General features: G+C 37.1%; 1 protein-coding gene across 9 annotated transcripts in view; it reads right to left on the bottom strand.

The window, feature by feature from the left end:
* Window positions 1-12,239, bottom strand: part of kidins220a (kinase D-interacting substrate 220a) — a gene marked incomplete at its 5' end in the record, with an annotated part of 57,183 nt that overhangs the window by 31,773 nt on the left and 13,171 nt on the right. For all 9 annotated transcript variants that reach the window (XM_081393786.1, XM_081393784.1, XM_081393785.1 and 6 more), the window contains 11 exons: window positions 1,170-1,332; window positions 1,447-1,591; window positions 4,069-4,157; window positions 4,415-4,646; window positions 5,961-6,101; window positions 6,484-6,770; window positions 7,845-7,996; window positions 8,240-8,405; window positions 9,967-10,146; window positions 10,238-10,402; window positions 10,479-10,656. In XM_081393786.1, coding sequence (XP_081249912.1) covers window positions 1,170-1,332; window positions 1,447-1,591; window positions 4,069-4,157; window positions 4,415-4,646; window positions 5,961-6,101; window positions 6,484-6,770; window positions 7,845-7,996; window positions 8,240-8,405; window positions 9,967-10,146; window positions 10,238-10,402; window positions 10,479-10,656 — 1,898 coding nt within the window. The remainder of the gene's footprint in view (window positions 1-1,169; window positions 1,333-1,446; window positions 1,592-4,068; window positions 4,158-4,414; window positions 4,647-5,960; window positions 6,102-6,483; window positions 6,771-7,844; window positions 7,997-8,239; window positions 8,406-9,966; window positions 10,147-10,237; window positions 10,403-10,478; window positions 10,657-12,239) is intronic.

The raw sequence follows: 12,239 nt of genomic DNA, 5'->3' as shown, positions 1-12,239 counted from the left end.
ACCAAGTGGACACGCAGGTCTGCGTCTACGCAGTCATCTCTATAAAAAACAAGCAAATACATGGCCATGTGACCTCGAGAGTGCAACAGAAGGAAGAAAACAAAAAAAGCACCAGTAGATTTGACCGTTTCTTATCTGAGCAACATCTGTGACAGATAACAGAACAACATTACAGGCCTGTATTTTAACTTCCACAGTGAAAGAGCCGCTGAAATGCAGTGCTATTGTGGACATGAGGAAATTCGGGGTATGAAAGAGGAGAAAAACGGGTGAGACGAAGCGCTAAAGGGCATCATGGGGGCTGGGAAAGAAAGAGCGATGGTGAGAGAGAACAGATGCTGACACTGAGATGCTCTGACACTTCTCCAGCCCCAGGAGTCACAGCATGTTAGTGCAGTGTGACAGAGCAACCTTTAAAGGCCAAACACTGAGCATCAGCAAACCTAACGGCCTCAACATCTCCCCTTCCAGCATTTACACACACATACACCCCTCAAACGCTCTAGAGAGGATGCAGCAGAAGTAAATGTGATTCTGTTGCATGTATAACAACAAGTAAACAAGACGATTATTACAGAGTGACAGTCTGTTAGTCAGGCAGCGACTGAGCATCATTCTTTTTTGTTTTGCTTTTCATATATATACACACATCCTGCTGTAAGAAAGTGGCTGAAAGTAAAGATCAAAGCTTGAAATACTTCATGGTACATCATACCCAATGAGACAACTGGGTTTATAGGAATTGTGCAGTGGACCAAATATGAAACAGAAATTTCCTACTGCCACCTGCAGGTTGCAGGCATTATTACACTGAAAAACAAATCAACTTGAATTGTATTTAATTGAATGGGAGATTTTGTGCAATATGCATGAACAAAAATACCCAAACACATCTCACTAGGACTGAAGAAATAATAAACTAATAAATAACAGAATTAAAGAACTAACTAAATAACTAAAATAATAGAATTAAACTAAATGAGTAATTAAATACTGAACTAAATAATAGATAAATAACTAAAAGAAATTAAATAAAATTAATGAAATAATTAAATAACTAAATTAAATTAAATTATCGATAAATAACTAAAATAAATTAAAGTATTTATAAAAAAAAATTTTTTATGTGAGTTACAGAGGATGTGTATTGTCAGAATGTGAAAGCTGACCTCTCATAAATGGTCCTCAGTGTGACCTGGTCCAAGACTCCATCAGTTTCCTCCAGAAAGAGAATGATCCAGGATGTGCGGTACGGCCACTCCTCCGTCAGGTTGATCCAGGATGCCAGCCGGTCCCAGTTAAAGATGATCTGATTGGCTCTAAGCAGGCGACCTATCAAAAGACACTTCCTTACCATTATATATATATTTGTAAAGCAATCACTTATGTCTTTAACATGCCACAATCAATAATTAATGTATAAAGCAAAAATGAGGTCACACTGACCTGTGACTGACACTATGTTGAGCAGTCTCCTCATCGTCTGAGGGCTGATGTCACTGAACCAGTCTTCGGTGACCAGCATCTTGGTCAGGTCAAAGGACATCTGCCGCGTAACGGTGCGCTGCATCTGTCTCCTGCGGTACGTGTCCTATACACACCAATATGCAGAGAACTCAATGTCAGGAGGCTAATAGAGTCTGTGTGAATCCTGTAGGCCAGTTTAGCACACATAGTGTTGATGTGTCGCTTTAGTCCGCGGTCATGTACCTCTGAACTTCAAATCCTTTTACAACCATAACAGTGTTTCCATAAGATCTGTTCAATTTCTTCACAGATCGGTCTCTCTCTTTCACTAAGAGACAGACACACACATACACATAGTCTTAAAATGCAACATTTCGATATGTATGTAGCTTAAATCATAAATGTCAAACAGTGGCTCCAGAAAGTATTTTGACACTTTAAATAAATGGATAAATTGCAGAGATTATCGGAACCATAGACGTTACAAACTGGTTATAATTATATTTTTTGCAATTACAACTGGCCCCAAGGTGGATGTATGAAGTAATAAATGATCATTTGACTACAAAAAAAGATTAATTATGAATAATAATAATAGAACAGTGATACATAAATTGGTAAGGTCTCATTAGTTAATGTATAAACTAACAATGAACAATACATTTGTTACAGTATTTGTTAATCTTTGTTAACACTAGTTAACCTTGTGCTGAACACAAAGGAAAATGTTTTGAACAATTTTGGTAACCAAACAGTTGATGGACCCCACTGACTTCCATAGTATGAAAAAAACCCACTATGGAAGTCAATGGGGCCATCATCTGTTCGGTTACCAAAATTGTTCAAAACATTTTCCTTTGTGTTCAGCAGGAGAAAGAAATTCATACAGGTTTGAAACAACTTGAGGGTGAGTAAATGATGACCGAATTTTCATTTTTAAGTGAATTAACATGGACTAAGAATGAACAATACTTCTACAGCATTTAATAATCTTAGTTAATGTTAACAAATGAAACCTTATTGTAAGTGTTACCCATATTTTTATTAAACTAATATAACTAAACTATAATATATAGTAAATATAATAACAAATAATATGTATGAAGTGATGAGAATTTGACAATAAAAATGTATCACTTATGAATTATTATCATTTTTATTCATTTATATCATTTGTATTAATATAGTGCATCTATGTGTGTGTGTGTGTGTGTGTGTGTGTGTGTGTGTGTGTAAATAACACACGCAATATAATAATTCATTATTAATAATAATAATAATGTTACAAAATTGGTAACATTCATACTTGTATAAAGCTTTTTTTGTTCTATAAATGGTCACACATTTAATTTCATCTTTCTTTTGGCTTATGTCAAATTCTCAAGTAGACTGTTGGAGAACGTACTTCAAAAGTACCAAAAAACATCCAAAGACATCCTGATCCAGTGAAATGGCAGTTGCCATGGACTGTATCAGGAGCTGTGTTTCTGTGCTGATTCATTGTTAAGTCTAGATAAATCGATGTGCATGACCGTTTGCCTTCTTGTCCGTGCTGTCATCCAGAGGTCTGACTGACTGAGATGTCTGCTCTTCTCAAAGCGTTAGCTGGTCCGGTACGAGCACAATGTAGATCCGATCACGAGCTCTGGTGGGTCAGAGCTTTAAGCCCACTTTGAAGTTTATAATGCTGAACTTGTGACTTGACTGCTACTTGGAACACATGGCCATAAATAAGGTGGCCCCTTCTTGATCCAGGATGATGGAGGGGAGCCTTATGTAAAAATATGCATGATGAAATTACTCACAAGTATGGGTGTACCAAACTTATCAGAGATCCCGATTGTATATCAATAACGACCCGTGCAGAACCTCAGTTTGACCTGACAGCTTATTGAGATGTGAGATCACATTAACCAAGAAAAGGACACAACACGAACAGAGCCAACCGATTTTTTTTCGTCTTTAATGACTGAGTCTTCCACGAGCTGCTCATGAAACCCGCTAAACAACTTTCCACAACAAAACGTGCAGATCAGGGGTATAGCGAGCTGGATGCTCAGCCAAGAAACAGCAGAGGCAAAACAAGAGGAGCGTGCCCCTGAAATAAAGAGGGGCCAAATAAAGGAGGCAGATAAATCAGCCAAGCAAACAAACAGCCCTCGCAGGGCGAGCAGAGGAGCCACTTAGCCTCCTGCCTCCATGCCACCGTGCCAGTGCTTTGTCACCAAGACCCACTGCTGCTGCACCCCGTCATTAGGCAATGGCATCTCAGCGGGAAGAGTAAACAGACATTAAATCAATTACAGACGCTCCTCGGCGACAGCCATGGTCTCTGACAATACCCCCCAACCAAAAAAAACACACACACAATAACAAACACAAGACATGGTCCTAACCGTCCATGATAACAGTGAACTGTGAATAAACAAATCATACGCGCGTAAAAGAGCCTGTTAGAGAGATAAACAGTGTTAAAGCCTTTATAAACGAGTTATTAATGAGTTAATAATGAGGTAATGGGAGCCATATGGCCTTCGTTGAGCCGCCCATCTCAAATCATGTTGATGGGAAGTGGTGGGAGTGTTGGCGGTTAAGTCTTACCCGGCGGTTCAGCGCTGTTTTACTGCCCTGCCTGCCCTGCTCGCCGAGACTGTTCTGAGACAACTTCCTGTCCATGTCCTCTTGCCACACTACAGATGGAGAGAGTCAGACGTTCAGAGGAAGTTTTGGAGCAGAAATGCTGGGCTGTTAGTCTATATTAAACGCCGTACACCACAAATGATGCAGACGACAAAATCGACAAATATTTGCCACAGCAATTGAAATCAGAACAATGCACAACAATACATACATATTCATGCATACAAAAGCATTTTTGAATAGCAAAATGTAAGAAATGATAAATAAAATAAAATAAAATGCACATTGGAAACGTCTCTATACCGACCATCAGAGCTCAGTTGATCTGCTGGTGTGGAGATGCAGAGTCTCTTGGCGGTGCTGAGGCCACGACTGTTGAGGAACACCGGCAGGTGGATGATGTTTCGCATGTAGTCGTGGCCATTGATGTTGGAGTCACGTAGCACACTGTTGAGGTTCTGGTTTATGGCTTTGATGATGATATGAGGGTCGCTGGCAAAGATGGAGATGAAGGGGCCTTTAGAAAAGAGCACTCGAACCTGCAAACAGAAGAGACAAGCGAAAGTTTGCCAACACTTTTTTTTTTTTTTTGAAAAACAGTGCCAACAATTTATAATAAGGTTGAACTGGTAAATATTAATTAATGCATTAGGTATTATATGGTATTTATGGTAGGTCTGTTTTGAAGAGCTTTTTTGTTATCCTAATGCTCTATGGGTGCTCTTTCTCTGGAGAAAATTAATGTAATTCATAGTAAGATTAGGCTAAAACCAAAACAGTGAACAAACACTCAGTTTGACCTGAATCTATATGTGCAATATAAAACAAATATCATATTTTTCCCTCTTCCACTGTCAGACCACTTCAGAATGAAAGAAGTTATTTAGTTGTAATTCTATTAGATTAGCTATGTTACACAGACCTATGGTTCCAAATATATAGTGTGGATCATGTGTGTGTTCATACACAAGCCACCTTATATACGTTTACACACACCCAGACATGTACTAATTTGAATGTGATGGGACTTTCCAGACTAATGAAGAACGCTGTAACGTGTATAAGTGTCACAGGATACTGATTTGTGGACCGTAAAAGTTTAGAACGGCACGCATCATTTAGCGATTGCTACAAAATTTCTGCTGACATTGCGGTTCTCCACGCCAACTTATTTGTGGCACAAAATATGCCATCTACATTCATATCTGTCATTTTTCCTATGGAACATCAGCCTTACCAACTGGAACAATATTCAGCTTGAAGGAAAAATCCAATTTGGTCATTCTTTTTCAAATCAGAGACAAAAAGATCAGAATTTAAAAGAGATGTGGCTAATTGCGCCACAAAGGAATCTTTGAGGCTCTTAGTTTGCAGGCTCTCTGGTAAATGGCAGATTTCATTAGCCGTGAACAGGCTGCCAACACAAGAGGATTATACCCAAATAATGACATTTAGCTGAAGGAAATTCCATTAGTCCAGCTGGGAGAGAGGAATCTGAACTTCTGGAGCTAAACAAGCCTGAACTCTAAGCACTGCAGCACATCTATGAGATGTTTGAGAGGTGAATGAGCTTGTTCTTCCCACAGAGACGACACGAGGCACCTTGTTTGTCCATTTAGTCAAGAGCTGGAAGCGAATGTGCTCAGACTGAATGAGTCTTTTATATTTACAGTGGAGATAGATGGCTTGTGCCATCAACAGCTTCTTGGCATTAGTTGAATACACAGGCAAATGCAATCCTGACAGCAAATAAGATTTGTATACTGTTATTCGGTTATAAGCGAGATGTTCAATGAGGTTTTACACTAGGCTTAAATGCAGGACTGTGCATGATAGCGTAAACATAAACGCACCGTATCAAGCATCTGTAGTACTTTGTCCTGCTCACAGGAATCCAGGCCATCGATGATGACAGCCAGTCGGGTCTGATTCTGAGTGAAGCCGTCAATGGTTTTAGCCATTTTAGCCATGAGTTCCACTTCACACTTCAAAACCTGAGAGAACGAAAGGAAACCAATCTTAAACCTGAATTTCTGAACCACGGTGGTGTGACTAAGTGGTTTACGAACTGGGTTCATAAGGTTACAAAATGTGTTAAAATATGACAAATACATTTTCTATCCACAAATGCTGTACACACACAATAATAATAATATTAATAAAATAATTAAAAAATAATAATTTTACAGTGGACAGCTATGAAAGTCAAGGTTGACATGGAAGAGAGAGGATTTATCTCAGTCTCCTAAAGTCATGCCTAGTTAAGCCACAGTGTAAGTCACTTTGGATAAGAAAATATCAGCTAAATTAAAACAAATGTAATAGTGATGACTATACATAAGCACATTACATGTTATATTAGCATCATTGGCTCACCTTCATGAATCCCTCACTCTTGAGCTTGTGCATGCTGTTGGCAGCGTTGAGTAGCCTCCTCCTCTGAGAGTGCAGCACAGAGTCCGCCACCTGCCACCAGGTTCGACAGTTCAGAAGCACGGCCAGACCCACCACGCTGGCCATGGCGATCAGAACCGCGTTCACCGTGAGGTTCTCTCCATCCACCTTGAAGATGGCCAGAAGGGTCATGCCTGTGATCAGACAGCCCGACGTCAACACAAAAAGCACAAAGGAGGGGACGCAACAGGTCTTCTTCCACTTCTTTCCTGTGAAAAAAAAAGAAAAAAGAAGTATAAGTACACATGTCGATAAAGTAAAATATTGACAAAACAGTATAAAATGAGATTAGATGAGCTATGTTTGAAGCCAAAGCATTCTTGATGTTTAATATGTAGAGCTACAGTATGTAGAGCATGACTTTGGATCAATGGGATTTCACTATGGGTGGGGCTATGATGCACATTTCCATTAACAAGTTGTCTCAAATAAAAAATAAGACAATAATAAAAAATAATAAATAAATACATAAATAATTATGAAAGAAATAAAATATTTTACCACAATTATGTTATTATTACTAAACTAAAAGTAAATAATTGTCCTTATTTGAAATAAAGCTGAAATAAAATAAAATATAAATATTAGATAAACTTGAAATAGAAAAAAAAAATATATATATATATATTTTATTTCAGTTAGCTTCCAATGCAACAATTTTAAAGTTTTAAACTTTAAGTACTTAAACCAAATCTGAAATAAAAAAATTAAAGCTACATAGAAATATAAAATAAATAAAAGGTCACACTTTATTTTAAGGTGTCATTGTTACGGTGTACATATATTTATATAATATAATATAATATAATATAATATAATATAATATAATATTTAAGTACTATTAAGCAACTACATGTACTTATAGGGTTAGGGTTAGGCTTAGGGTTAGGGTTTGGTTGAGGGTTAGTTGCATGTAATTATGCATATTTTACTGTTATTACTATGGTAAGTACATGTAACAAGGACACTGTAAAATAAAGTGTTACCAAATAAAATAAAATAAAATAAAAATGACAAAAGCACATAACAAAATTACAAAAAATTTAACTATTAAAAAAATAATACTATAACAGTATATACATAATACTAAAATAACACTGATTTAAGATAAATAAGACACTAATAAGACCCTTTACTATGGTAAATTTCACTGTTACAGAGAGCATTGTGTGTCTTGTATAAAATAAGTTAGAAAGGAAATCATTTAACAAATAATAATAACAAAAAAATGCTTTTTTCCCCGTCTACAATCAAGATTCATGCTACATATTCTACAGACACACCTTGAGTTTCGTCATGTTTGAAGACCCTAAAAAGTCTGGTGGCCAAGAAGCCAAACTCTCTCTCACAAGCATCGGACAGCGTGGCTATCATTTCAGCCATGGACGTCTCCCCTCCCACACTCGACAGACGGTTATAGTCTGTGAACAGAAACCTGGACAGATGGAGAACAAAAAAAGACTGACTGAAAATGAGCATAAAACATGTGCGTGTTTCAACAGAATGTGCAGGTAATATAATGTCGGCAAGAGAATATTCACAACATTTCTTTATCCTGCCCAAAATCATTCGGCAAAGTAAATTACATCCTTAAACACAGCAAACCCAACTTAAAAAAACAAAACTACCCCTTAAGGTAGTTGGGTGCTGTTGAAGTGGATGGATGTGCCAGCTCTACCTGACAGGCAGGGCTTTGGTGGTCTGTTCCGGAAGCTCGGGGGAATTGACGAACATGAGTTTGAGAAGCAGCTCCAAGTAGCCGATGTGGCGGGCCAGTCTGGTGCTGAGGACCCAGGCCCAACTCCAACTTTCCCCTCCTTTTCTCCCACCAAAGTACACCAATACTGCACGCACCATACAAAAAGCACAGGAGACCGAGATGATGCAAAGTCACTTTTTGATATGAACTGAACCAGAAGTTTGTGAGAATGTAAAACAGGATAAAATGCAGAACAGGCAATTCCACTCACAATCCACATGAGATTTGGAAGTACACTGCTGCACTCTAGTGGACACGTTTACATGTACAGTTCAGTGCCTCTTGGTAAACCAAGGATGAACCCTCATTTTAAGGAGTAAATGGGTCAAAATGTAATAATAAATAAATTAAATTCAACAAAAGCCTCTACCATTTGAGTTCTAATCTGAATATTACACTTTGTGTCCATTGTACATGTAAACATTGTATTACAATAGTAATGAGATGAATAATCATAAGCAAGGGTTATAAAATAAATATACATTACAAAATACTTACAAAATCACCCAAAAATAACCATACAGTAAGTGTTATTTAGCTAATTATGGAATGGTTGGCTCTATGAACCCCATGGGGTAGATATATTAGTCAAATTTCAACCATAATCTATGTAAAGTTGAGTTGAGTTGACAAGAAAACTTAAATATTCAGGACAAACAAAACCAAATTTGTCAAGTACAACCACGTAGTCAGACTCTCAATAACTAAATCAAATGATCTTTCTGCTCAAATCCCTGACTACACTTTCTTATTTCTCTACCTCAGCTCAATCTTTGCTGCACTACAATAACTTTATAGACACTAATTTATCCACTTTCATTTTTTTTTTATAATTGGTCATTTTTAATAACAAAAAAAGTAATAACAATAATAATTTAATATGAGCAAGATTATATCTAATAATAATAACAATTCTTATTAAATATAATTAATATGATTACAAAATATTCATATTATAGATATAATAATAGTAATAAATTATTATTACATAACAATTTATTATTGTTAATACATTTATTGCATGTATTTCTTACTGTATTTGTGATTTATTGTTCTACTGTATGTATTTGTAGTTTATTTATTGTTTTATTCTGGCTTACTACTTTGAATTTGTTTACTATAAAGTCTAAGGGGCCATTTGCACGACACCGCTATCAACTAAAAACGGAAAACTTTGCATTTTGGCCGTTTATTTACACGACACAGATGTTTTGGGGGCCTGAAAAGGCAAACTTTTGAAAACGGGATTCAAAGTGCAAGCTATGAAAACGATACCGTTATCAACGCCGTGTAAACCACAGAAATACGAATTTGTAAAAACAGTGACTTCATGAGCATGCCTATTACGTGTTCAGTCTATAGCGTTTCTTTACAAAGTGACATCGCCAACTACTGGCCTGGCATGCATAATACAGCGTTTTTAGACGTTTTGTAGATCTGTGTGAGCAGGGATAGTTCTGACGACATTGTCGCCTGTATGCGAAAAACGCAAAAAAAAATCCATTTTTTGGTACATCGTTGTCGTGTAAACACACCCATTGTCCTTCTCTGTTATATGTTGCACTATGATCCCATAGGAATTATTCTCCTTTTTTTGCACTCAGCCTGTAATGAAAGGCAAGACAGTAAATTCGACGATTTCTCACCAAAGAAGATATACAGTAGGGTGAGCAGGCTGAGGGCCACAGCGATGGCCAGCTTTGTGTCAACAGCGAAGCCGAGGACCAGAGCCACAGATCCACAGAGCAGCAGAGTCAAAACCACCACCAACCACGAGAACTGGAACAACGGCTCCACCTGCTGCCCGGCAAACGTCTTCATCTCATCTGATACAGTGACAACATACTCGCATCTCAATCAGATGGTAAAAATACAACAAGGCCTTCCAGATCTTGAATCGGCATTTGTGGCTCATACCCTCCAGTTTCTTAAGCAGGAAGGACTTGCCGCTGCCCCACTGAGCGTAAAGCCCCACACAGATGGGCGGCTGCATGGTGGGCTCACTCAGGATGTCCGCCAGAGCGCTGCTGTACAGGTCATAGCCCAGCATGTCCCCGTCACACTCAGAAGGAGACAGGTGCTCTGGGGAGGAATACATCAGAGCTGTTGTAGACAGACATGTTAATGTGCAAACCAGTTTTGTTTGAGGAGTACTCACTGGCTCCAAATATCTGGGTGAGGATGCTCTTCTGGTGCGTGCAGTCAATGTTGTAAGGGGTCTCTCCCTCTTTGTTGGGCCGGTAGAGCAGACGACCATCTTTGGGGTTCCTCAAGAGCAGCTCGGCGAGTTTACGGCTTCTTCCACGAATGGCAATATGCAGGGCTGTATCACCTTTCTGAGAAGATAACATTTATTAAGATTTAGAGAATATTCAAATGCAGAAATTCACAGTATTATGCATTTATTTTTAAAGGAAATTAATACTTTTATTCAGCAAAGATTGATTACTGTGATCAAAAGTCACAGTGAAGACATTCATAATGTTACAAAATATTTTTATTTCTAATTAATGGCTGTTTTTTAAAAACTTTCTATTAAAAAAGAATCATAAAAAACAACAACTGTACAACTGGTTTTTAACATGAAGAAGAAGAGGAATAGTTTATTGAGCACAAAAACAGCACATTAGAATGACTTCTGAAGGATCATGTGACACTGAATAATGGCTGCTGCCATCACAGGAATAAATTACACATACATGTATGTACAGTACCAGTCAAAAGTTTGGAAACGTTACTATTTTTAATGTTTTTGAAAGAAGTCTCTTATGCTCATCAAGCCTGCAGTAAAAACAAAACAAAAAAAAACAAAAAAAAAAACAGTAATATTGTGAAATATTATTACAATTTAAAATAATGGTTACTTATTGCTAATGGATACTTTTTTCAGGATTATTTGATGAATAAAAAGTTAAAAAGAACTGTATTTATTTAGAATAGAAATCTTTTGTAACAATATACACTACCGTTCAAACGTTTGGGAACAATAACTTTTTTTTTTTTAAAGAAATTAGTACTTTAATTCAACAAGTATGCGTTAATTTGATAAAAGGTGATGGTAACGATTTATATTGTTAGAAATGTTTTTATTTTGAATAAATGCTGTTTTTATGAATAAATGCTGTTAACGTTTTACTCAATGAATCCTGAAAAAAGTATTCCAAAAAAATATATTAAACAGCACAACTGTTTCCATCATTGATAATAACCTAGTATCAAATCATCATATTAGAATGATTTCTGAAGGATCATAAGACACCAAAGACTGGAGTACTTGCTGATGAAAATTCAGCTTTGCATCACAAAAATAAATTACATTTTAAAATATATTAAAAAAGAGAACCATTATTTTAAATTGTAACAATATTTCATAATATTACTGTTTTTTTTTTTGTTTTTTGTTTTTTTAACTGCAGGCTTGATGAGCATAAGAGACTTCTTTCAAAAACATTAAAAATAGTAATGTTTCCAAACTTTTGACTGGTACTGTATATACTCAACAGGCCACTTTATTAGGTACACCAGATTGGAACCCCTTTTGCCTTAATTCTTGGTGGCATAGATTCAACAAAGTGCTGGGAAACATTCCTCAGAGATTTTGGTGTTCTATTGGACTGAGATCTGGTGACTGTGCAAGCTCTTTGAGTATAGTGAACTCATTGTCATGTTCAAGAAACCAGTTTGAGATGATTTGAGCTATCCTGCTGGAAGTAGCCATCAGAAGATGTGTAAACTGTGGCCATAAAGGGATGGACATGGTCAGCAACAATACTCATGCAGGCTGTGGCATTTAAACAACGCTCAGATGGTACTAAGGGGCCCAAAGTGTTCCAAAATAATATCCTGCACACCATTACACCACCACCAGCCTGAACCGTTGATAAAATGCAGGATGGATCCATGATTTCATGTTTATGAC

The sequence above is a fragment of the Scardinius erythrophthalmus genome (genome assembly GCF_964197995.2).
Source record: "Scardinius erythrophthalmus genome assembly, chromosome: 19".
NCBI classification, from domain to species: domain Eukaryota; kingdom Metazoa; phylum Chordata; class Actinopteri; order Cypriniformes; family Leuciscidae; genus Scardinius; species Scardinius erythrophthalmus.
The sequence above is the reverse complement of the archived record's forward strand: the minus strand, read 5'-3'. Positions and strand labels throughout refer to the sequence as shown.